Below are 27662 nucleotides of genomic sequence, written 5' to 3' on the forward strand. Positions count from 1 at the left end.
TGTTTGAAACAGTACAGGTATCATTTGTCTCTCTAATTCAAAGTCAGATAGGGAAATTATGATCTGCGTACAATAGTGGGTATTTGCGTATGATAGTCGATATTTGCATGTTGATGAATTCACAAGGCCTTTGAGATCTACTTGTAATGTCATACATTGTAAATTGGAATCTCAGAGCAAGTTACCTTTTGATAAAGAGCATTTAGTTGACAAGAGTAGTTAAGAAAAAATGTATTTGATAATGAAAATTAAATTATATCCCAGAAACTTGCTGCACTTTCTGAAAACTTTTGTACAACTTAAAATGTCATTGGTGAATTGATATTGCACATTTAAGGTATCTAATGTTGGAATATTACTTCCTCAAAGACTTAAGATTTGTTTTCATGTGGATTGAATCAAAAGGTCTTAGTCTCCATTGCTTGCCACATCCCAAACAATTATACTTTATATTTAAATTCAAAATGTATTATACTTTACTATTGTTACTTTCCATACAGAACCACATAACCATAACCATTTTTTCTTTTTGATAACTCAAATTCAGAGTCAAGGATTTGAAGCAAAAAAAGAGGAAATTCCACTTTTGTGTTATGTGTGCAAGCCTTGAACTGGAGCAGCCCGCCTGGTCCATTCATAGTTTGTGCTATGATTGATTTTTCCAAAGAACCGTAACAAGGGAATAGATATTTACCTTGAACTTTTTTGGCTGCCATGCCATTTGCTTTTGTTCAATCTCAATCAGAGAAATACAGCAGTCCTGCTCCTGTTGCTTTCCCTCATGGCAGGAAAGAAAATGGACACAAGAATTTACATATTTTTATTTCATTTATTTCTTTTGGTATCAGTTATTCATTTAATATTCCCTGGCATGCCTCGGGTGTATTACTATGGGCAGCTCATTGCAGCTGAGAAGAGCACAGGAATACTTGCACATGAACAGCCTCCCATGCATATATTCCTGATCCATTATTCACATAGATTATTCCTTTCTGTAAAATTGGGATCAATTTGGTATTGACTCTCGCCCAAATAACTAAATGGTTTACTTGACTGATTGATGTGAGGAGTGAGGAGCAGTTACCATATGGTAAGTGGGCACAGTATGAAATGGAAAGATTCTGAGGCATCTCACAGCAGCCATCTCATTAAGGTTCAAAATATCAGTTTGCGTTACTCTGAATTCTTTCCAGTCCTTTTTGGTTAGAAGAGGTATAAAGAGAAGGGGGGGGGGGGGGGGGGTACGTATGAATCTCAGTTTATTCTTTCAGTTTGTTTTCTGTAATGAGGAGAGATGAAAAGAACCTGTAAATAAAGGTTAAGGCTTCAAGCAGATGGACTCAGGAAGTACTGAATTAGATACTGACCACAAAAATTGACTGAGGACTGGGGAATTCTTTTTTGATACATTTCATGTGAGAAGTGCTAGTGCTAGTGTCAACACTAGAGATGCAATAATTGACATCAATTGTACTTTTGAGAAACATCAAGCACAATGTTTTACCTCATACGAGAAAAAAAGGCCTTGAAACCTCTTTTCACAGCCTTTTATTTACAGACAGCTGATGCTATATCTCTGCCCAGAATTATTAATAATGATCTATATTTTACATGCCGTCAATGTTATCTCTCCTTAGGGATCTTTACCATTAACTATATGCTACAGACAGCTAAAGATCTACATCCAGTTTTTGCCACAACTTGTATATCGAAGAACTAGCTGCAAGCTATGCACCATTCAGATTTCAGGAAAATTTTGCAGAAGATTGTATATTTTTCTTCTTATTCCCCTTGGAGGAAAGAACAAAAATATGTATGCTCCAATGGTGAAGTCTTTAAATTGTTCAGTAGCTTCAACATTTCCTGATTTTACTGAAATTAATGTGCATGTGCTGAAAATTGATGGAAGTATCAGATAATGTGACTCCATGTAAGCATCCAAATTATGTTCATTTTCCATACACTGCACAGAAATAGTATTATATAAATCATATGCATATGTTCAGTTCAGGGTATGGATGCAAACAGGATGCGAAATACAGAGGGTCTCAGGGGTCTGAGACCCCTTGATTGACACTTGAGACCCCCTGAAAGCCTCAACAGTAAAAATTTGGGGGGGTCTCTGGAAAAATCTTTAAAAAATCATTGTAATTGTCACTAAAATGTCTTTTAACCCTTAAAGCCTGACAGACACAGCCTATGTCCAAATTCACATCCCTTCTTCTCGGTTGAATTGCGAAGTAGGCTATTCAACGCTAACGATGCTAGTTGCTTGTCTATGCCACGAAGTGTTGGCGAGAAAATTTAGAATTTAGAATTTTAGAATTTAAGTAAAATTTAATCATAGTTACAATCTGCATACAGCTCTGCATTCATCTCCCATTACTCTTGTTTGAATTACTCATGAATAATTCAAACACTCATTGCATAGATATGGAACACATAGGCCTATCACAAGAAAGAGCGGAACCAGAGCTTTGTAATGATGCTAGTCACATATTTGTAAATATAGAAGTAATCACGTTATGAAGACAGATCAAACTTCTGCAAAGTAATATCTTTACTAATTTCTTCACCCATTCTCACACTCCTGCTTCTCAGTTGAATAAGTCACGAAGTCCCTATTGCTTCACAACCTAGGCCTACCACATATCAAAATAAACAGCAGAACTTACCCTTTCCAGTGATACTAGTTGTTTCTCTGTGCAACAGCGTTGTCGAGTAATCCGATTTTGAAATCACAGCAAATTTCTGCATTGCCTCCAGCATAGGGCTGACATTACATCCCACTTTGCATGAAAAATAAACACAAAATAATGTATTTGCTTTTCATTTCAATGATTCAAAAGTTGTAGTCAACTTGTGCAGGTTTTCATAAAATACAGCACATTGCATGGCAAACTTTATTGCTTTATTGTGAATAATCGTCATACACGGATCCATAAGTTTTGTATGTTTGTCTGACGTTACCCAAGTTGCCAGGTCGTCTATGAACCCCCCCCCCCCCCCACTGGATGCAAAGGTAATATCGGTACTTTTCCGGATGTGGATCTGGATTTTGAGCAAGATAACACATTTCCTATGAGGCCGGTGGTCTCACTGCAAACTCAGAAGCAGTGCGTTCAGAATTCAGAATGATTTACCTTGACTTACCAGCATTTCTTACCTTCCCATTGTCAGTGCCTCTATTTATAACAAACCAAGTCGTTTGTCAGTGTGCTTCCCAGACGTATGTTTAGTGGTTTCCATGGAGTTTGTGCAAACCACGACTCTTGTTCAAATAAACCTTTTCATCTCCGTGCGGCGATGAGCGCAGAGGACAACTGTTACAAATCACAACAGTTTGATTCATTGTTTGCCAAATACAATATGCCCATCAAATCTCAACAGCCAGGTCACAATGTCAATGCTTAAGTGGTTTTTAATCACACTTGCACAAACATTTCAACAATGCTGGCAAAGAAAATAATCTGAAATGTAGTGTTTCTGTTTTTTGTTTTTCTTAAACATCAAAGAAAATAGAATTTCGGTCTGTTAAAATAGTGAAGGGTTATCTGTAAATGACAACACTGCAATTATACTTCTTTAAGACAGTGTCATGATGAAGGACGCTATGGCTTCTGTTTGTTTTCACATCTGGCAGAAATCAAAAGGTTTCCACACACATAAGGCAAGTATGTAACACTACTATATAGATACTCAAAATACACAGCTATATACACCACAATTTACCAAGAAGCATGCTGGTCAAAATGCATATAAACCTTCCTGATCAGGTAACATGACTGTCAGCTGAAGGAATGGAGGAGGCTGGGTGAGGTTTGGTCTGGTCCTTTTTGCAACCAGCTCTCAATGATTGATAATACATTTTAACCCACCTTTTAACTCCCTTACGTTATCAAGATCAGAAGAACACCAGTCCATTCAGCATAATATGTATACAGTATGTGCATATTTTAACTGCATCCAAAAGTATCTCCAGATTTTCCACAAATGGATTCCAGAGAGGTACATTGATTCTGATAAACAGATTGCTTAATCTGTTCATTAGGACTCTTTATTTCCTGTTCACATAAAATCCATTTTCCTACCTGCAGATGTTTCTTCTCTAACATATGGATTTACGCATATTGTGGTCTGGAGGAGGAAGACAGCAGCGGAAGAGATACATGTGGTTAAACCTGCACAGTGCAGAAGACACGGTGAGGACTATCTCGTATTGGGGCAGATTGGGATTGAATCAGAGGGAAAATGGGAGGACAAGTAAGATGGTATTCCCTCATAAACTGTGGATATGATCAAGCACATTGCGTATCCTGGAACAGCAACAGTCACTACTGGACAAACAACAAAAATAAACAGAATGATCAGAATGGATATTCTTTACAGGTTTCACCCAATGTCACACTCTGAATTTCCATGCCATTTTGGTGGTCAAGCCATATGTGGACCCAGACACATGATGCTGAAGCTGGTCACATCTGCTTCGAAGTTGTTTCATTTTGGAAACTGTCAGGATGTGTAAGTGTTCTGCCTCAGCTTCATGTGAAATTTGGTATGTAAATCCTTTCGGATAACCACTTCTTCAAATACTGCTCAATTTTTTTTCTGCAATTGATGAATTGGAAAAGACAAACATAATCTTCTTCTGACTAAACATAGTATGCAGGACTTTTCAGGTGTACTACAATTAAAAAGCTGATACATGGCCACCTGGGGGGCAATCAGTTTTAAATACTGACTTTACAAAGGTGTATGCAATGTGCCAACATATCAAATTTGGTGGTTACTGGTCACATCATAAAGAGTCATGTATCATGTGTCAAAAATCATGTATCTTCTAGTTATGTTTTAATGATACCAGTCATGCCTGTTGGTAGTCAGGTTGTGCTTTGTACTAATCATTGCTGGTGGGATTCCAATTAGAACAGACCAGTAGATGAGTTATTCAGTATTTGAATTTGAGTCATTTTCATTTAGTTGTGGGAGAATAAGAATTACCACAAAAAGATCAATGAATATTCATAGTTAACATATTTCTAAGACTGTTGGTTAAAACCATTTTCACACATTGTGACAATGATTCAACTTAAACTGCCTGAAGTCCAGTAGAGTGAGTGATCCATCTCACAGACTCTTTACAGAATCTTTCAGATGACTCATCAGAAGGCCTACATCCGGTATACGAGCTCAGTACACCTTCCTTGACTACAGCCTCCCGCAGGAAAAATGCACTTCAAGACTTTCAAACCAAGCTTTTCAGTGTAATAGGAACACACAAGGTTCCTCATTCAATGGCGCAGAGGTGTAACAGAGCGCAATGCCTGTAATGAACACCACTACGCATGAAAGATTTTAGACTGCCAAGAGAGAGGTCGAGACGGTACGCAGGTTTGTCCAAACAAGCAGCCCAGTGCAAAGTGATGCTGTCCACATACGCATGGTCGCTGCCTTAAATTTTAATCCTATGCGAACATGCAGCTGCCAGTGGGAAGGACTTGGCATCTGAGTACAGGATCAGTTGAACAAGGCCACCGGTTTTGAAGGGCCTTGCACTCAGCCAGCACTAGATGTTAAAAATACATATGGATTTGTGGGGATCTTTTCCACAAAACACAATTCCAGTTAATACAGTTCGTCATTAAGCTGAGAAAGAATGCACGTGGGTTCCTAATGTGTGTTCTATTATTTTTCAAAATTATGCATGCATCAAGTGTCTTTAAATGTGTCTATATCTATTTTTTTATCCCATGTGAATGCAGGCTTTTGTTTAGTTATGAATACTGTGGCTGTTTGGGTTCAAATCAACCATTAGGCTCCTATGAATGGTGAGAGAAGAGGATCTGCTAAACTTCTTTATATAGACATAAAAAACAAAGCAACTCGAGAGTTAAATAAATGTAACCATTTTATTTGTGAAAAACTACAAGCATAATTCATAAATAGACATTTCTATTTGAAGCAGAAGAAATGATAAAGTGGCCTCTAACAACAAAGTCGTGCACATGCCAGATAACATGTATATATCAACATTGTATTGTATATAGCGAGACAAGGAGCGGTGACCATTTAAAATTCCCCAAATACATTTAGCACAAGGAACTTAATTTGACCATTCCACAAAATCACCAATGACACTTTGCCGAGTGGAAAGAAAAGACCAACTGGAAAAATTAAAAACAAGATCAAATAAAATATATATATTTATATATTTATGTACTATCAGACCCTACATAATTTTACAGAGCGAAAACTTCAAAAGCATTGTACAAGACATTGTATTAGAGAAAATAAAAACAGAGCTTGTATAATGCAATAACATTAAAAATTCACAAGATTGTTAGACCATAATTGAACAAGCATTCTATATTTGGGTCTCCGACAAACAAAGCTAAAGAAAAAAATGTAACCATCTTTACACAGTAAATTAAGGTTACTGGTCATACACAAGAACAGAACTGCTTGCGCGTTAAAAACTGTTCAGCTCCATTGTCATTCTCTTAATGTTGGCTCTTGTACCATTTCAAGTTACATACAAGCAAAGTTCATATATTCAGCAAATATTCAATTTTCAATAATTTAAGATACAATTGATAAGTTTTACAAAAGTCGACTGAGTATGTATGGAATTGGGTAAGGCAAGTGAAAAGATGGCTATAAGAATGCAAAGAATGAATTATGAATTTAATGTATTGCAAAACATTGTCAAGCATGTCAGAGTCCACTGGGATTAATATCCTTATATTCACATATTCTTCAGATCAACATAACCCCTCTATTTGATTTGTCTGATACAGGTTATTTTTCCTTATATCTCAACAAGTTATCCGATTTATTCGGTTCATGTAACATGTTCTTTGTATAAAAAAAAGACCTAATCACATCATTAATGCAGACATCCTACATCTTCACACACATTGATATAATTTGCTTAATCGCGCAGTTTAAATAGTACAATAATGGCAAATTAAAACTCAGCCACCGTAAGTTTTAACCCCTGGTCTCAGATACGACAATCAAATTGCTTTCTTAAGGACAGCTTTAAGTTGTTTGTACAAAGCTCCAAAGACACAAATGTGATGAATGACTTTACAATTGCAATAATAACAATACAGCCATTGCTTGCACATTTGAGTCAATACCTGCCCCGCGCCCTGCGTGCTGTATGGTTGATTGGACTGCAGCTTTCTTGGTAGTGCAGCTACTGTTGGTGCCAAGATCTTAAGAACTGGTTACAAAAGACTGCAAAGTAACTGGATCCATCATTTAAAATTTCGCCCTTAATGCAAGAGCCTTTGCCAGCAATTTGCTGACTGAGATGGATACTAAGAACTACCTGTCTGCGTAATTTTTAACAGTTATGCAACCAGGACATTAGCTGGAAAGGAAGGGAAAGGAGCATTTGCTGTGATATTTGTGTGTGAGGCAGTATTGGAGATGCAACTTGATTGCACAGACACTCAAGGGCTACTGCTGTTCCAGGGGTGAGGTCACTGACTCAGGGTCAGCACCGTGCAAGGGGAGAGAGTTGAAACAGGCCTCACCGCTGACTTTAATGCTATTGGATATTCTTTACACCACAGACTACTCTGAGAGCAGTGCAAAACTATGTACAATATTGATAGAAACGGGACATTGTGTTCTGTACAGCTAGACTATTTTGTGATGTGGTCCGCTGATCTCCAGGAAAAAAGTTTTTTTTTCAGTAAAAAACCAAACTATTCCTTATAAAGTGGACAAGAATTACACCATTTAAATGGATTATATTAGACTTTATTTAAAATGTATTTTATATCACACATTTGATAACATTTCAAATTGTTATTAGTCTATGTAGCATGTCATCAATATCAAATTCCTTTGGTCCTTCAATAAATAAAACTAATATCGTATACACATCTTTATTCTTTATACAAGTTTTAGTACAATTCAAAAGGAAATTTGTTGATCTTACTCTATGTTGATAGGAAATTGAAATGCACATAACTCATCATTTCCTACAAAGGTAGCTAGTGAGGAGATTTAAAAAAAAGAGAAAACAATTTAGGTGAATGAGAACCTTAGCCGTTTTATTTGGTTACTTCAGTCCAAGGTGTGTCTTTAGCGCACTGGGTACTCAGAAAAGCGCTTCATCAAAACATTAGTATTGTTATTGTCATTATGATCATTACGCTTTAATTTGCCTTCACTATGAAATTGGAGTCTTAATACATTTATCCATCACACGTTGAAATGAAATTATTCTTCATTAACTGTCGAGCACTTTGCTGCATTAGCACTGTTAGGAACATGAAAGAAAAACATCATCCACAATTACCACTGTGGGACAAACTGACCATTTAAGTCCAGAGCAAGATCTGCTCCATTGGCGACAACTGAAATGAACCGAACACACCAAGGCCCACAGGCTCTCAGGACATGTCTATACTATAACGTTACGAAGTATGTTGGTTTGTTTTCGCATTTGAGACTAAGAATTCTGATATCCCTTTCCCTCCTCTCTAAGAAAAAAGCATTTAGCACCTGTCGCAAAGACACCATTCTATACTTTATCTCCCAGCTGTAGATGCAGCAGGGATTGAAGTGACATTACATTAGTGTTCCTTTTTCTAACACACTGTGGAGTTACTGCCTGTGAACAAACACGCTGGACGTGGATCTCTGCTTCTGTTCGGCGAAGTTTGTACACAGGTGAAATTAGGATGACACTGCGGCAAAGGAAAAGTCCAAACACCCTCTCCTTGTGAGCATCAAATTCAAATGTGTCTCTCTATTCACAGATCATACTTTGCCGCTATCTCTTACCACCTGGCCTCTCTGCTCCAGCAGGCCACGTGCACTGAGGGCGGACACAGAGAAAGGAGAGGAAAGTACGGATATCAGCTCCTGGGTTTTAGCACTTTGTCGTCATTTGTTAACAGCGACCCCAGAGGTGAAACTGATTCACAGTATAGCCCATCTAGCACCAGTGTTTGAAGGTGTTTGAACAAGTCTGGAGCAATTTTTGCCACTTAACTTTTAAAACAAGAGCAAAAGGAAGGAAACATCAGCCGAGCTATTTAGTAAAGCTTGAACAAAGCGAAACAGAACGAACAAAATGAAATCCTCTAAATGTATACAGGTGCAACAAGCAATAAATAAGGTTAATAATGGGTCAGAATTGTTAAAAAGTAGGTGGAAAACTGCACAGCATATTTTACAAATTAAAAAAAACAAAAAAAAAAAAGTTGATTCGGCCGCACATCCACTTACATATATAAAACAATGGAATACATACAAGTGTCATGGTGTCACCAGGGGGCGCTATTCCCGAGAGCCCCGCTGTCCCGCCGGCGTCATGCTCGTACCCATGAGCGCAGGTCCCATGAGGACAGTGATATCTCTTAGGCGTGCGCGCTGCTGTGTTCCGTCTGTCTCCTCCAAATCCAGGGTGGGGGAGGGGAGGGGGCAGGGGAAGCATAGGGGAGAGCGGGGACGGGAGGGGGGTGAGAGGTGAGGGGGGGGGGGCGGGTGAAACTCTCCCCTGTGGGATCCAAGCGTCTCCGCATAGCGTCCAGTGCTCAGAAGGACTCGTCGTGCCCCATGGAAAGGTCTCCTTTGGGGGTGGAGGCGCGGGAGGAGCCCTTGTCCATGCTCTCCGAGCCGGAGCTCTGGTGCTGCTGTTCCGAGCCTGTGCTGGACGTCACCGTGGACGACGAGGTGGACGAGGTGCGGGTCTTCTCTTTAAAGTCCGTGATGATGACCGTCACGTTGCCCACAGTTATGGCCAGCTGCTGCGCGGTGCTCCGGTCAATGTTCTTCAGTTTGGGCCTGGAATCGCACGGGGGAGAGAGGGGGAGCACAGACTTCTTTGAATACGCTAACACAAGCAGCCTTATCTGAATACTATGCTTCTGACACACCAGTGGGAGCCCGCCCAGCAGTTGGCCAGAGTGACAGGGTGAACCGGGTTCACTTGAGTTCAGGAGGAACTACAGTGAGATTCATTCAGAGCTCTGGGATGCTGTGAGAGTGGGTGTTGGCAACAGGAGGTCGCTTGTGAATCTATCAACATTTTACTTCAGAGAGGACTGCAAGCAATACATAACGACAAGATCATCATTTAATACACAAAACCAACAGGGCTGTAGCTTCTCTGATAAACATACGCACACACACCAGTACTAAGTTTAGACGACACAAAAGTTTCATCTCATCACATGCATACAGATACAAGGAACTTTACAGAGGAAGTAGTACTGTACCTTGAAATGTGGGAACTGTTGGTCTTGGTTGAGTTTCCTGACTGTATGCTGTTGGGTGGACTCTGATGAATATCTGATTTGGGTCTACAAGAAAAAAAAGAAAAGAATGAAATCCTGTCTGCACTAGACGGGTGTCTACACACTTTTAGGTCCATTATCATCAACAGTATGCATGGGGATTCTTGGCACCCTGAACGAATTACACGGACAGGTAACCATTTGGGAGACAAATAGAGAAACCGGCGAGGACACCGGGATTAACACCCCTTCTCCATCAGGCATCTAGCTTCTACGCCATGGGATCTTTAATGACAACTGCACATGAGGTCTAAGATCATCCATAAGGCAGCGCCTCCAACAACTGTCCATCACTGTACTGTCCATCACTTAACCCAATCCAGAGGGCAGAGTGCCCCTGCTACTGGTTTAAGAAAAGTTCCGACAGCAACTTGGTTTTCCCAGGTCTCCAACCAAGTACTAAACAAGGCCAGACCTGAACAACTTCAACCAGGAGCGCCTGCAGGGTGTGACGGCTGCACTTGAACTCACTTGGTCTTTTTGCTGCTGGGTTTTTTGGTGACTGTGGGGCTGATGTCCTTTTCTCTGTCTGGCTTTTCCTTGTCAGGCCGGTCCTTCTCACTCGTGTCCTTCTCCGAATGGTCACCGTCAGGGCGGACCCGCTCAGGCCGCTCGGGATCGGCACGCTCCTTCTCGGGCCTCTCCGACTTCTCCTTCTTTTCCTTCTTGGGGGGCGGAGGGGTGGCGTACTGCTGGGCCACTTGCTGGGCCACCAACTGGGAGTTTATCCTGGGTTTCCTAGGGAGCAACAGTAAGTGATAATACCTTAACACTAAAATTTAACAGAGCAGAGAGGCTGACAGCAACAGCCCTAGTCACTGAAGGGTTAAAAGTTACATGGCACTGATTGGCAAGCTTTGGCTGCGTTGGCCTGCACAAGTTGTAATCTCATTACTCCAGGCCTTTAATTAATGAACCTGGGGATCACAGGGTGGGACGTTAGCAGCATGTCATTCACTTTGACTAATCTTATTAGCGCAGCGTGGCCCCGTTCCGAAGGGGCTGAACTGAAAACAGCACACAACCTCTCCCCGTTTCTGACACACACATACAGATGGTCCCAGTACCCACAGCGCTGTGGTGGCAAAGTGTTCCGCACCACATGCCTGTTCAGGAAACGCATCTGCGCAGCCACTGGAATCAACTGCACAGGAGAAGTAAATCACAACTTATTTCAATCGTCTGCGCGTTGCTGTTTTTGCTGCCTTTTAGAGCAGACGCGCATCGAGGTTGAGTTTCTGTCACAGAGGAATAAAAAGACTAGCTTAGCAGACCTTTAGTACAGTGTGAATGAAATGCCTCCGCAGTCTGGCTGCATTGCTAGGTTATTGATTGGCTGTTGAGCAGCTCGGCTAAGCGGCAGCACACGCGTGAGTGTGTATGTGTGTGGGTGAAGGTCCCTCATGACTCAGTGGAGGTTAAAAGGTGCTCTTTGAATAAGAGCCTTTACAGACCGACATCAAAGTCGCCCTCCTCGACAATTAACGGCATTATGAATGCGTGTAATCCCTCTTTAGCGTCTGCCGGAGCGCGGCGGGCTGCGTACCTGACTCAGCCGCGCAGCCGCGCGTCTCCGGGCTGCCGAGTTAATTAAGAGTTAAGGGACTGGAGCGGCGGGGGCCGCCGCGCGTCTGTTCTCCCGCAGCCAGCTCACGTTTCTCTCCGCCGTAATGGGGAACATCTGGCAGCAGCTGGCGGCGGCTGAGCCGGTGGGGGAGAACGGGGGAGAACGGAGCGCGCTCGCAGCGGCCCGGCCAATGCCGCGCTCCGCCCCCACCCCCCACGCTGGTAATCGCGCCGCGGGAGTCCCGTCAGCTCGTGGAGCAGCGCGCGGTTAAACACCAGACACACAGACACCCCCTCCCCCCCAACCCTCCACTGCACAAAAGCATCTGCCAAGAAAAAGGCTGAGATCAGACTGACAAGTCAGGAGAAGGCTGCAGAGATGCTGCAGGAATTCATCTGCTGATCTGGCTACGACGGTGCTAGCTGTTAGGATGACTGCGTGTGCTCCCTTGAACACACGAGCTGGGGAACTGACAGTTACTGAGAGCGTGAGAGCGTGAGCGTGGCATTTCTCAATTCGCTAACCACCAGGCTGACGAAATGAGCAAAGCCAACACCAGGATTCTTCCTGATCTCAACATACTCCTTCCTGACCTTTTTCAGTCCTCTTATGCAGTCTTACTGAAGCACAAATACACCTGTAGGACCAGACACTGTAGCATACAAAATAACCCTCTCAGAGAATTGGAATTCTACTGATGAAAACTTGTGGGAACAACGTAAAGGTGTGGTGGGAGTGAAGCGTAACGTTCACACCAATTTGTATTTGTTATTTCACATATTTGTAGACATGTACACATGCAAGAACCCATCCAGAAAAGTCACTGTCTTTGCTCATGCAGGTGTGGTTAACCCTGGAGACCGAGAAGGAGCCGTTTCACCAGGGCTCCGAAGGAGTACACGATTCGCGCTTCGCGCGCTGCCTCCGCTTGACTGATGGGCTGCAGACGGCTGAAATCCCGACACGTCTCCCACAGGAGTGCGGCCAATCAGAAGGCAATCAATTGGCTCATAATGGGGAATCATGTCATAGCGCTCACTCGACGCGACAATCAATACGCCGTCTGTGCCGAATACTGATGAGGCGCGGGCACGCCGGGCTGAGGGATCCAGCGCAGCTGTCGCGCTCCGCCGGTCCAACACGTGTTCCACCTGCTGTCGGAGGCTTGCTGACAGACGGCCGGGCGCGCCAACTCTCAACGTGCGTGCTCGCGGCTCGGCGATTCACCTCCCAGCGGGGGGGGGGGACACCTCCGTGCGGCAGACTCAACTCACTCATCATTCAATTAGGCTATATCGCGCTTTAATTTCCGGCAAAACAACACACGCGGTCCTACGATGTTCCCAACATGTGGACAAGCTGTCGTGACGGCAAGCGATGTAAAGTGCTGGGACGTTTTCGAGCACGTGTTATGGTTATAACTGAGATGGGAATGCCGTTTGATGTTCAGCTTTAACTGCAGATCTGATAACCTCAATAGGAAGCCAGCAGGCTTTATGAGCTAAAGCTGCAGCCATGAAAGCAGCGTGTTACTGCACACAAGCTTATTGAATCACAAGATCTGAAGCAGTCTTGCCTTCATGATGGAAACCCAATTTTCATCTAATGTTGACCAACTAGTGCCCAAGCACCACGTGTGTGAGAGTTACTGGGAATAACAGGGGAACAGAAATCCTTTTTAATACTAATCAGCATTTCTAGAATTCCACAGTGGGTCAAAATTCCTAAAAGAGGAAATGTATGTGACAGAAGGGATTGCCGTCACAATAAAGTAACCCAAAAGAACAGGCAGCCGAGCAGAATTAAACCAGTACTGGAGAGGGAGCAACTCTGTGAGCCAATTTTCAACACCTGACGGTACATACTGCTCAGACAAAATCACTTCTGTCATTTCCTTCTTTATGGAATTTGATTACTGACATTTATATTTTGAGAACACTCCCCCTCCCCACCAAACAGAGAAAATGGGATTAAAAACATCAAAAAACAGCAGCAAAGTGCTAGATAACAACTGTTACGCAGAATGTTGATACCGGTCCAAAATGTCTACAGCTGACTTGTTATTAATATTCAAATGGCAGCATAAGGAGCATAAATCCCAGTCTCCAAAGCGCTTGAGTAAATTTACTGGTGAACTTGAGAAGAACATCACAGCAAGCAAAATCCTCCTCATGTCACCCAGAAATCTTACTGATTAACTGCTGCTGTTAAACATATTGGGAACAAAACCAGTTCTTTTCATTTGTAAAATAACAACCTTTGAACTAAAACTGCCCAACTTTAAAACACTGCATGCACAAAGGAAATATGATAGTTGGGAGCCAGATGTGATTATGTCATTCATAACATGTGCTCCTCTTCTGTTGTGTGCTTAAAAACACTGAGATTATTCCTTTTTTTAATTAGGCTGTTGACATTACCCGCACTGTGTGCACAGATAATCCTTGTCTTGTGGTGCTGCACACTTCAAAACAACGTGAACGGTCACAACACACAAGCCACTCTGTAATCAAAAAAGAAGAAGAAGAAAAAAAAAAAACAGAACTACCGCTCCAGCACAAACAGTACTGACCGCTCACTGGTTTTACTCCAATAATCCGTGTCTGGGTCAGAAAGACCTTTCTAAACATGCTGATTGCAGATCTCTTGAAGCAACACAAAAACTTACTTGGCAGAGTGCACGAGCAGACACCTGTGCTGCCTAATCCTTCTCCTTCTCTGCTAGATCTGATTGTGCACAGGGATTTGGAGGATAAGTGTGCAATACTTTAAGGGGTGTGAGCCAGTTTCAAATGGGATCAAAATCATTCCACTCCATACTAAGAATATGTTAAGCTGTCCACAGAGAGCAGCTGATGGTCGACAGACAAGTGACCGATTAATTTGCCTGTTTTTTCCCCTATCCTGTGATGTGTCAGCTGGACATTGACTGTGATGTTACCAATACGTCAACTGTCAGTCATGAGAGCGCATATCAGGAAAATTTGCCCAAAACCTTTTTCTCCAAACTGTTAAAAATAAAAGACTTTTTAAATTTCTTAAACTTTTCAGATGAGGAAATTGTTAGCCTGCACAGGAATACAGTACAGAACAGCATGTTTTATCTTCAACAGCTGCATGTGATTGTAGAGAAATCACAAGGAGCTAGCTGGCAGCAGTAATGGTGGATTTGCTTACTTAAAGATAGCATACAGTTAGGAGCTACCTAACTTGACAGCCAGCAAATGTTTTTAGCTAGCTAGCTAATGTTAATGTTATGAAGTGTTATAAGAATTTAGCTAACATGATGAAATGCATATTTTTTTAAGTTTCATAGTTTCTTACTCATCAGCTTTTGAAAGAAGTTAGGTTCCTTCTGACAGGGCTTCTTGTAATGAAGAATGACAGAGCTTGAATTAACCCATGAAGCATGCAAAGAAGCACAAAATAATATCAAGCAGGCTGCATCTATATCCGTTTTTGTTGCTGTAATTTTTTCTCAAGATTTGTGTTGATTAAAATGATTAGCACATTTTGTATCTGCAAAATCCTATCAAAGGGTATAAATAAACAAATAAAGAACATATTACTACAAACATATTGCACTATGTGTATCAGACCAGCCACTGGATAATGAGTCACACCTACCTAACTGAAGGCCTGTTAAACACAGGTGTATGGCCGGAGAGCAGGGCAGGCTGTTTGAGTTGGCTTTTGTCTGTGGTTTCAAGGCTGGTTACATTTTGTATTTTCTAAATAATTTGTTTTTTGTTTTTCCTCCCGCTGTTTGGTTCGTGAGAGGAGCCGGACAGCTTCTCTAAACTATGGATGTCAGTGCAGAGCAGTATTACAACATACTGCATTATTAAATTGCTTCTTTCAAGCTACAAACGATTCCCTTCATCACAGTCATCCGAAGTAATTACAGCACCCTGCACACTAGCACATTTTTATGCATTATAGATACATCAGAATGGAATAATAGATATAGGCAGCCTTTCTTCAGTTTAAAACTACCCAAGATGGAATTGATGTGTCTACTCATTTAAAATTTTCGACAATTTAATAAGGACATGTTATTCAAAACAACACTATCTAAGGTTTGTTCAAGAGACTTTCTACTGATATAGAAGCTAGCTGATATTTTTTTTCTTTGAAGGACACAACGAATAAAATTAGTTTCTACAGGTAATGTGGCAATTGTTTTCAAGAATAAAGAATATTTGATCAACGCAAAACAATTGCTCAGAATGGTTTATTTGAAAGCTAATTGCAAAATAATCTGTTTATTTAACACTACCCTACCGTTAAATTGTGATAGCCGTAGTATTTTTGTGGTGGCAATCCAAACCCGTGACATTCCAATGCATAATTTCATCACTCGGTGGACTTTGCTTCTCCGGCATGACCTGGGCTATTTTGCTTCTGCATCTCTCACCCTGTCACCTGTTTACACAGCTGGAGCTCCAGCGGAAATCGCGCAGCCCGTTGCTCCGGGGCACGACAGCAGTGTCAGGCCTGCCGTGCTCGAGGTGGCGACCCCTGCTTAAGCGCTCTCCAGCGGCGGACAGCATGTCAGAGGCAGGCCCCTCGCCAGCGACGTTTCCTCTCCCGCTTCCCGCGTGTTAGACAATGACTGACTGCCCACACTCCCCCGCACCCCCCCCCACCTTCCAATTTCCCCCGGCGCGGGAGGCGTGACGACTGGCACCACAAAATACGCTCAAATTACTGTCATCGACACCGATAGCAGCCACACTCCTGCGCAATGCCCCACTCCCCGCACTCCAGCGGAGTGGAGAGGGCTCGAGTAAAACACACACTGAAGCCCGGCATCTGGATTTTCGACAGACACTGTCCAGGCGTTCGCCCTGCTAGCTGGCCATTTAACCCGCAAACCCATTCAGGAGATGGTGAAAGGAGGGGAGGAAAACACTTTAGGAAAGGATACATCTGTAGAGTGTGAAAGTCAATGAAACAAACGCGGGCTAACAACAACAAAGGAGAAAAGCATGAAATGAGAACCGGGAGGCAGCGAGATGACATAGAAGTAAACCTTTTTTCAAATACTCGGCAAAACAAGATAGAGCACTTCAATGGAGAGCCAACGACAGGAAAGCCCTCAATTAACACAGCTCTTTTTTCAAGTACGTTTTGGAGGACGGGCAATTACTCTCGGCCCGAGACTCTTTACATGCTGTGGCAATTCAAAGTGGAAGTACCCAATAAGAGATTCACTCCTCCTGTGGACAGTAGCTGTAGTGTGGCATTGTGAGCCTGTGCACCGAGGGCCGCTACCCTAACAATATTCACGTCCTTGCTCCAATGCTTGGCTTACAAATCACTGGTTTAAAAATGAATGCTATACAGCTTGATGAAAAACGTGGATGTCATGTCCCTCCAGCCAAGCTATAAGACGCGCTTTGAAACAAACACACTGGGCCGTTCCCGCTTTCCCTCAGTGCATGCTGCAGCAGTGGTGTGTCCTGCTGTAGGCCAGGTGTAGAGCACCTGGGGAGGCTCTTCATTCAGTACTTTCCCAACGCTCCCTGAGGGACTCCCTCAAATCTCTGGATTCACTTGGGATGCTGCCCCTGGTGGGCCTCCCACACCCAAGTCATCTCTCTCCGTCCCTCTCACGGTACGACAGAGAGTGGGGGTGTGGCAACACATTTCCACCATGTGTAGTAAGCAAAGGGCAATCCAAAAGACTGGGCCAGACAGAATGCAGCATTTAAAATTTTCTTCATTTTGGAGGGGAAAAAAAATCCTTCATCACATACTTAGATTGTATTCAAGTGTATGTCTCTCTCCCTCCCTCAAAGGAGTTTGTTCCACTGTGACTGGCAGCCATTCTGACGGTGCTGAGTATGCCTGTGCTCAGCTCATCAACACCACCACGTCACATTCCTACAGGTATCACTCTCCTCTAGCCCCTTTATTCACCACAGCCATCCTGACATCTCAGCATTCCCTTTTCCTTCTGGGACCACTACAGCTAATTTAACAGGGCCACCAGGCAACACTGCTCTGTGTGATTCCAGCAGGTCTGAAGTCTGGGACAGGACTTTTCATCCACAAAAACACAAAGGAAGGAAATGCCTACCACTGGATTTTATGGAATATTCCAGCATAAATAAGCAAAGACACCACAGCACTGTATTTTGATCTACACATTTTGCACTCATGTTGAAGCTGTAAATATTGCAGAGGTTAATCAGACTTAAATGGGCTAGATCACAATTATGACTTGCAGCTGTTTGTGTGATGTAACTCCACTCTGCCCCAGAAGCCTGTCCCTAGTTAAGGACAGATACAGACACAGCACCAAAGGCCTGCTCAGCGCATCCCTCACAACACTAAGCAGCTCCAAACAAGGTGCTGAAATATCACTCCTTTCACATTCAGTCCCTTCACCAGAAACCAGAAGATTCATTCTGATTTGGGTCTCAGGATCATACATTCGAAGGACAGGCAAGTGTAGAAATGTCTATGCAGTATGTTCTCTGAATTATCTCAATTTGCACTTGATGCCCACAGGTTCAGCTAATTTGACAGTTGAAAAATAATGTGTTCAACAGTTCCAAGTGAGATATTTAAAGGTGAATACTCTGTTATGGAAACTGTGCATTAACACACTGAGCGACCCTGCCGGTGTGAATCACTATTTAATATATTCAAGTCAGCAACCCCGACAAACACATACCACATTTAAAACTTAACGCAGACACCACTGAATTAATGACAGTAATGGTGTGGAAATTACAAGTAGAGGATTCAACACCAGTATTCAAACTTATTGTTAAAAAAAGCTTAGGATTACAAACATCCACACCTTCCTCCACTCATTACTGTGTGAATATTAAGAGTAATACCTCAGATCAGCTACCTTAGCCTTAGCCCATTAACTCTAGCCGCTGACTGTCACGCTGATGAATCCACACGTGGCACGGGTGTCGCTTTTCCTCTCAGTGTGTAATGAGTGACAGACGGGTGGAGAGTGTGAGCGCGCAGCACTCTGCTCCCCTCCCCCAGGTAATGATGTGCTCTATTCTGCTCCTCCCGGGAGACGGGCGGCTCACTGAACGCATCCCAACACCGCCATCCGTCAAACCTCCCGAGCTGCACTCCCTCCTATGCTCTCTCTGCCTCCTATCTGTCCGCGTTCCCTTTATCAATATAGCAACCTCCCTCTGTGGTCCCCTCTCCGCTCCCCTTCACTGACTGGCAACCTCCCCTTCTTCTGCTCCTCCTTCTCCCTACCCATAATCCACTCTTCTATTCTCTCTCTCTCATTTGACTTATTTCTTTCCTCCACGCTGTCAAACAGACACGGTCTTATCCTCATCACAATTTTACCTAATTGCTCCGAGTGATGCCTTTCAAGACGACTGTTAGGGACAATCCAAGTTGACACCAGTTCTATGAAGATGACCTTAAGTTGTTGCACTCAAGAGTTTACCTCACATGTTGATAGTGAGGAATAAGCACAAGTATCCCCTAAAAAACGGGTGTGGGGGGAGTCTTCGTACAAATGGAATGAGGCAACATGTCATTCTTGCATAATTCCATTATCACCAAGTTTGCGTTAATGTGACAGTTGTGAAATTTCACGGATAGTAATGACTCTGCTGCATCACTTAATCTCATGCGCTCTGTCTGGCTGAGTGAATAAAAACTGCTAAGGAATATATTAACTTGCCAGCGAAGAAATTTCACTTTATCACATCCCCATTACTTTAAAAGTGCTTATGACGCTGTCCTCTTTCTGCAACAAATGCAACCCATCTGTGCGCATTCTAGGATCAATTCCTCCCCCTAAAGAGGCCCATGTGCTGCTTTAACACACTACAGACTGGAGTTACGACAGATAGTGATAATGCAAGAAGTGTAAGCATGAGTCTTATTCTATTTGCTGTCCTTTAAGAATTTGTATTCTAAAATTGCACTTAAATCCTTTTGTATGTGTTCAGCCATCCATAATGCTACTCGCTACACTGTGTTCGCTTACTTACAGCATTCTATAAATGTACACTCCCAAGCTCTAGATGTTACCCTCGATAAAGCCAATTTCAAAAAACAATAAAGAATAACTATGAATACAAAATAAAAGCACTTAGGCTAGTGACACCATTCACTGTATTCTCCGTTTCCTGGTATGTGTGGGCTAGTGGCCGCACTGGCACAACTTTACCATCCTGAATGAGCCTGTGATTATATACACTCCGTAACTCAGCACGAAAAACCCCACTATGTCTTTGATTCCAATTCATAAGCAAAAATTTAATCTCATTTCGTAAGGTAACACAAAACGAATAACAATAATCAACAGTAATCATTCAGACTGCTGGACACTCCTTGTGGTTTTGTGCATGAGCTGTCATCAGATAAAATATAACTTCCCTCATATGTTTCTTGGGTGTAAGCTGTCAGGGCAAAATCTTCCCATACATCAGTGTTTTAGGAATTGTGTGATACTTTTAAGTCTACAAGAACAGTTAACAGTATCACATTATCAACTGCACATCTATAGCGACACAGCCTTGTGTTACCCCAAACGGTCATTGAGAGGAAGCTGGCAGGGTTGTCGACTTTGAACTTGAACACAACTTCAGAGTGTCAGCAAGTTAGCTTTAGGTCTCACTTTAGTATGTGTAAACAAAGGGATATGCATAGATACAAGCTTCCTATTGATGTATACTTAGTTAATGAGGCAGACCCCTTGTAAGGGGAACACGCCAAAAAGCTGAATATTTGAGGTGAAGGTGAACAAACAAGGTAATTTACAACTCTCACTCTTGTTCACCAGATACAATAGGGCAATGTCTGCTTACCCAGCTATGGCATTTACACACATAAGCATAACTGAAGAATCATTTTAATGTAAGCCTAATTGAGTTACACCATCGAAACAGACTCCAGGTCAGACTCAACTGCAGTATTAACAGTTCAAAAGGGAACCAGAGTGCAGCCAGCAAGGACACATAGAAGATGTAAAATAAACCACAATCAAAGCTTAAGGGGAAGCAATAGAGCAACACTTCCCTTGATCTTGGACATCTGAAAGGCCTTAATGGATGTATTCCTTAACCTGTAGCTCCCTTAGGCACGTACCGACCACAACCCACGTGAAAGCTGATAGTGAAATAAGGTGTCACATTCTTTGGCACCACTCTGGTTCTGGGGCAATTCTTCAACATGACAGTCTGGAGTAAAAGACCAGTCACTGCAACAGCATGAGACAAGCCTTCCCATTCCACGGCAGAGGTTCTGATAGGGATTTAACAGGAAGATGCGTGGCTTTTGTGTTAATGCGTTAATCTCTCTGTGGTTTGAGCTTTAATTGGCATACTAAGCACACAGGCCAGTGGTAGAATTCACAGACAATTTCTGTGATGTGCGATGAATGTAATGAAACACTGGGAATGTCACACAATCAGGTCCACAGGGTCATGCATATTTTGTTCATTTTTTGACTATTATTAATTATATTTCAAATTCATGTTTTACAAAAAGATATAGATATAACTTAGAATGACCTTCTAACCTTAGCATTTGAAGACAAGGGACTCTAGGGAGCCTTCTCATATGTCCTACCACCCTCTTTGGTGTTATCTGTACTATTTGTATAAATGGCGTATATGTGCATTGCAAACAACTGCAATTAACAGCAATTCAATTGGGCTGCACATCACAAAAGACCTGATGTGGTTTTCTTTATAATCAGATTGTTTTCTACCCATCTTATTACACTTAACCCTTAGTGTCAATGCAGCATTGTTGGCTGTTCCTACCGCTGTGAGCTGTTCCTTTTCTTTAGCTCTCAAGAGTCGATCCTCTTTAAATTTTTTTGCTCAATTTATAATTTAATACAGCAATTCAGAACAGCAAAACATTACATTCATACACTTCCGTATTTACTTCCTGTTCTTGTTGTTGTCGTGATAAAAGCACAGGGCCCACAGTCAACATGGTGGGAAGTACTTCCTGTAAAATGTGAGCTGACTCTGGGGTGCTCCTCAGTGTTACCTTCTGAACTGTGCCAAAATCTCACATTTCACAAGGCACTGTACAGTGGTGCAATCCACAGTGTGGGAAACACGTTGGTGCGATCTACAGTGCGGATGGACGTAGAGGTGCGATCCACAGTGCGGATGGACATAGAGGTGCGATACACAGCGCAGGCTGTAAAGTGATACGATCCACAACACGGCCTGTATTCATGCACACCAAGTTTAGTGAAAAAGGCTGCGGCAAGCTCCGGAGCACTGTAGAGACACAGGTGAAAGGCCTCACGTAGATCGTGAGAGGCTGCTTTTGGGGGCCATGGGCACAAACACACTCGTGACAACAGAGCCAAGAGGGACCTCTCTTCCAGCGACCCTCCAGTCCTCATTAGCAGAGTCAGCACAAAAAAAAAGTTACTGTACCTTACAAACTTAGCTGACACCCAATGAGCTACTTACAGGGTATACAGATAAGCATTTTAAGGTAGAAATCCTTGCTTACCTAGTCAATAATGAGAGCACAAACTGCTACTCCAAACTGCAAAAAGGACCCGCTGGAAAGCTGGGTCTGTCAGTGAGCTTGAATAAGACCAAATGTACCAAAAATACCAGGCATTTCCATGTCATTAGAGGCTAAATATGGCACTCTCATTGGAGTTGTCAATATATTATTTATTTGTGGAGGAGATGCCCTTATCCAGGGGGACTAACAGTACTTACAAAGGGAAATAAGTAACTACAATTTATGTACATGTACTGCTATCCTCATACCCTAATTTTAATGAGCTAATTGAGATAAAATATCTTGCTCAAAAACACCACAGTGCTCCAATTTGGATTCCAGACCCATAATGCTTAAGGGCAGAGTCCAGCACTCCAACAGCGAGTTCCCAGCATTTACTGATACAGAGTAACTAAACTCAGAATCCAAACCTCAAACTAATGGATCAGTCATATAGAGGTAAAGACATGTTTGAGAAATTCATTTCTTTTTCATCTCCATTTCAGAGTTCCACCAAGTACCTCAAAACAATTATGGCTCAAATTGAGTGTGCACCCTTTTGATGGACTAAACTGAGGTGAAAATAAGATGTCAAAATTGATAGATAAGATCACATTTCAATAGGCACTCACATCCATACAGAACACTCCTCAAAGATCCAGTCAGACATCATATTCCAACTCCGAAGAGGTTGACCAAAGTCTGTAAACTCACTAAAAAAATTTAACTATTAGAGAAACTAACATGTTTTCTGGGCCTACGGGTGTTTTCACAAGGCAGAATGTAAAGATAAGCGTAAAAAGAACTTGAGAGTATGGATCATTTAACTGAAAGCATGCCACTTTCATTTGCGTGACTGGAATACATCAAACAAAAAGACAAGCCAGCCAATTAGCGTTTGTTATAATCAGATACAGCTTTCTTATACAAGATGAAAATTGCATTAATCAAAGGCTAACAATTTAGATCAAATAAAAATATGACAGCTACTTAAGTGATATTATGGGATTTCATTTACCAGACTGAGGCAATGGAACTTTTGCCTGTGGTTTATGGTAAGGGGCTCTGATTTGATACGTCACTTCTTGTCATTATTGTTACTGAAAGCATTTCCCTAATCGGCACTGAACACAATCAGCTGGTTTCGTAAGAACAAAAAAAAAAAAAGAAGAAAAACAAAAACGAAGACAACAAACCAGAAACAGCTCACCATTGAAAAGCGGTAAAGTACTCTGTGTTTTCCCCAAGCCCATCAAGTGCGTTAGCAAACACTCATTCTAAAACCACAACAAAAAGGTTAATTTGTGGGGCTTTCGGGAACACTTATGAATTACTAATATTACTCATAGCTGCAGATAACATCACAGCAAATCAAAATTCACTGTTCATCAGCTGTGTTTGTAAATGCGCTTTTTTTTAACAGGTTATCGTAACTGCCATATCTCCCAATCTTCTCTGGTCTTGAACTGGAAAAACATGAATAATTTGGATGAATTACGTGGGCTTATAACATGACATTTTAAAAGTTTCTAAACAACAAAGCACCGAAACTGGCACTCTCAAAAAGCCACAAGTGCTGTTGCAACATGTTTACCGTTTTCTGAATTTTGTCCAGCACAGGTTCAGTTAATCTCTCAAACAGCTGAGAAACAAATGAAATTACTATTCAGTAGCCAAAGGCAGACAAACCACAACAGCCACCAAAAATCTCAGTAAACCCCCCAATTAACACCAAGAGCGATGTACATTAGTGGTAAATCCTTTCAAAGAACATAACAAAACAGACATTTGCACAGGTGTTTGTAAACAGAACATTATTAGGGGCATGTTTTATACTCCATGAAAAGCGACAGATATAATCAACCCTGCAATTATAAATAAGAAACAATGAAAATGACATTGTATTAAATGAACACATATAGATGCTCCTACAGATAGAGGGCAAAAACATTTAGGTTTGGAGAACTGGGCTACAATCAACAGGTACAGGATTAAAGTGAAAAGTTTCAAAGGCTAAATTCACAGTTGAGTGGTTATTCAAATATCTGGAATGGCAGGTAGCCCTTTTATGCATCGTAAGGTGCTGGCTGTGAATAATTCAAGGCAAAGAAAGGCTGATCGGTTTAGCCAGTTTTAGACACCTGCCATCTCAGGAATATATAGCCATTAAATGTATTAACATTAACTCTACCTCGAGCCACACTACACTTACTGTGCGATACAACTGACAATCCATAAATCTCATTTTGTTTTGTTCTTTGTTTCTCACCAAATCCCATCCTCAGCCTTATCCACTTAACTCTTTCTTTTCGCTGCTGTGGAGCTTGAGCGTTTCTTTGTGTGCGAGTGGCAATTTCAAGCAATGTCACAGAAAAGACTGAAACTGTAGTCAAGGAAACAAGTTCAATAACTGCCATCACTATTTCTAGTGAGCATGTATAAGGCACACAGCATACACTATACAGATCGGAACGATCGTGGCAAACGAACATATGATCGGCCCTTTCTTTAATACAAGCGATGAGATTTTTTGTCGCAATCTCCATTTGGTTATGCTTGTGATGGGGTATATGTAGCAACGTTACAAGCTGCCTTAGACTTTCTTGTTATTATACATAAATACCCAGCAGGTGTTTACGAGCTGCATATTTTCTGATAAGTGGTAACTATTTGCCAAGACAATAACGTCGGAAAAACATGTACAAAACTGTTGCTTGTGATTATCGGTAGCCAGCTACTGAGCTATCTGGGAAGCTACTTGGCCCCGTAGCTACAATAGGGAAGATTACCCCAGTATACAGGCTACTGTTAGTTATCAGGCTATATGGCTAGCTAAGTAGTTAGCTAACTGTACCATAAAAAAGGTCTGTCCTGGGAGCTAGAAAACATTTTGATATTACGCTAAAGGTTCGACACCTGTGCAAACAAGTAATTACAACTATTCCTCTGGTTACCAAAATAGACAGCAAGGTAGCGTTCACTAATCCAATAGCTAATTAAATGGCACCTAAACCTTGATATACCGTTACGTTTAGCTATTGTTACACATTGAGACGCAATCGTTAGGTAGCTACTCAGCTTCTACCTAGCTACCTGACCTGGTAGATATGACAATACAGCAAACTAAACGGTTCTTTATTTGGCTAACTGCATTGTTCAGATGGCTAGCTACACAGCTAGCTGGTGACCTACATCATGCATTACAACAGCTAGCTAGGTGTCTGCAATCTCGTAAATCAACAAGTCAAAATCCCACACTGCTCAAGCAAACTAGCTGGCCATCATTGGCTAGTTAGCTACATAGCTAGCCAGTCAGATAGCTAAGGTTAACGTGAGTAACCACTGAGGCAATAAAAAACAAGCATGACAAAAACACAGAAACCATTTCCATGAAGCAAAGTAAAAGCCATACCTTGTAGATGTGCCCTTCCGCACATCACAGATGCTGCATTTGAAGGCTTCGGCACTGTTCCTGAAGGTGCAGACACTACAATCCCAAAAGCCGTCGTCTGCCGTGGGTTTGGCTTGTCTTTTTGGCCTTAGGAATTTAACAAAATAAAGGTCAAAACATCGTTTATAACATCACACGTAATTATAGCCCAAGTTAAATGCACGTCTAGAATCCAAAGACTCGAGTTGCCAGAAAAAAATATCGAATTAACTTGCTAGCAAGCAAAGCAGCTAGTCAGATTAGCCGTGTAGCTAGCTAACGTTAGCTACCAAGCTCGGTGGCAAACCAAGAGCTGGCTTTTCTCAGTAACCCTCGCTACTAGGCTAGATGGCCAGCTAGCTACCCATGTCCATTTAATAAAGACGTTCACTGTCTAACTGAACGTCGAAAATGTCCATTCCACACTGGACTTCAATCGCGTTATTCTGTAATCCAGCTGCACTTCCGAAAAAGGCCAGGCGTATCCCCTGTAAAATTTCCCTTTGTCTGAAAGTGAGTCGAGAGTAGAGAGAGAGAGCGAGACAAGCCGCCATAGCTGCACTATTCTAGCCCTGGCATACAAACTGAAAAGGGAGAAACACTCCTTGAGAAAGCATCCGAATATCACCCCCAAAACGGCACGGAATCCTCCCTCAATCTCCGCAAATTGACAGAAAACGATCTGACGCAAACGATTCGGTACCTGCTTGGGCTTTTCTTGTCGCCCATGATCAAAAAATGTCTCCGAAAAAAAGAAGAAAAAAGGTTTCAGTAATTAATAGTAGCTAGCTAACAGTTATAGCTTGTGTGAAGGATCCAGCTAGAACCGCTGCTAAAGCTGCCTGGCAAGCTCACATTCACTGAACGACTCGAGGCAGGGCAAGGCGACTGTGCACGTGACTCCTAGCCGCCCAATCACCGCTCGCCTGGGTTTAAAAGTCTCGCAGAAATTACAATGGTGAAAAGGTAGTCAGATATCGTTACTTGGGTTTGTGAAAGGGAACATTGTGCTAACGTTAGATTTTAATTTTACCTCTCTCAAAGGTAGCACAGAACACCATAACGTATTCCACATTTTGTTCTTGTGTCATTATTGCAACGAGACTCATTTGGTTGCTAACTAGTAACAGGTTATTCAACGTATTCTCACACATTAATCGGGATGGGTTGAGGTCATTTTGGGACGCAAGGCTTAACATTTTCTAAATATTTTGCCAACAACTACACGAAAACCACCTTAGAAAATGCTATCACATAACACTGTGACCATAGCTACGCAGCTAACACTGTTTCAATGACAGTGTTGAACCAGATTTGAAGGCACCACATTAGTTTGGCTTGATTTTATGACATCTCACTACACCTTCCGAACATCTCACCATTGGTCACGATGACATTTCATTACAAACACCTCAAATGTCACAGTGGCATAACAATAGTACCTAAAGTCTCTGCAGTGTCCGCTATACCTGCATAATGTTGAAATTGCACTGCTCCACCAGCTCAGTTATGCATCTTCTGATGTTCGGATAGAATTTCGTTGCTGTTAGGAAATTTTGATTTTTTAGGGGGCTATAAAAACTATGGGTTATATATGTACTTCATTTGTAATGTCATGGATACAAACTTACATATAATCTCTCCCCAGTGAACACATGCAGCACAGTCAACTACAGTGGTATGAAACTGTTACTGTAAATGTCACTTCAAACCCAGGGAAATGTCCCACCTACATAAGATGTTCTACCTGTTTAACATTTCTTTATCTAGCTCTTTAACTTAGGCGATACATATCTTGATTTAATGTCTCAGTTGTGTTCATCTGTGACATAGTGTGCAATATTAAATGCCACAG

The 27662-nt window shown here is 42.0% G+C and overlaps 1 protein-coding gene across 1 annotated transcript; it reads right to left on the reverse strand.

The window, feature by feature from the left end:
• Window positions 1–9486: 9486 nt before the first annotated feature.
• On the reverse strand, window positions 9487–26662 carry rybpb (RING1 and YY1 binding protein b). The gene is made up of 5 exons (XM_036531661.1): window positions 26511–26662; window positions 25790–25915; window positions 10794–11060; window positions 10245–10328; window positions 9487–9810 (listed from the first exon to the last, which is right to left on the reverse strand). The coding sequence occupies exons 1-5, from the start codon at window positions 26534–26536 to the stop codon at window positions 9561–9563; spliced, it is 753 nt and encodes a 250-aa protein (XP_036387554.1). The 5' UTR covers window positions 26537–26662; the 3' UTR covers window positions 9487–9560.
• Between the last annotated feature and the right edge of the window lie 1000 nt (window positions 26663–27662).

This window comes from Megalops cyprinoides, chromosome 6 (genome assembly GCF_013368585.1).
Source record: "Megalops cyprinoides isolate fMegCyp1 chromosome 6, fMegCyp1.pri, whole genome shotgun sequence".
Classification (NCBI taxonomy): domain Eukaryota; kingdom Metazoa; phylum Chordata; class Actinopteri; order Elopiformes; family Megalopidae; genus Megalops; species Megalops cyprinoides.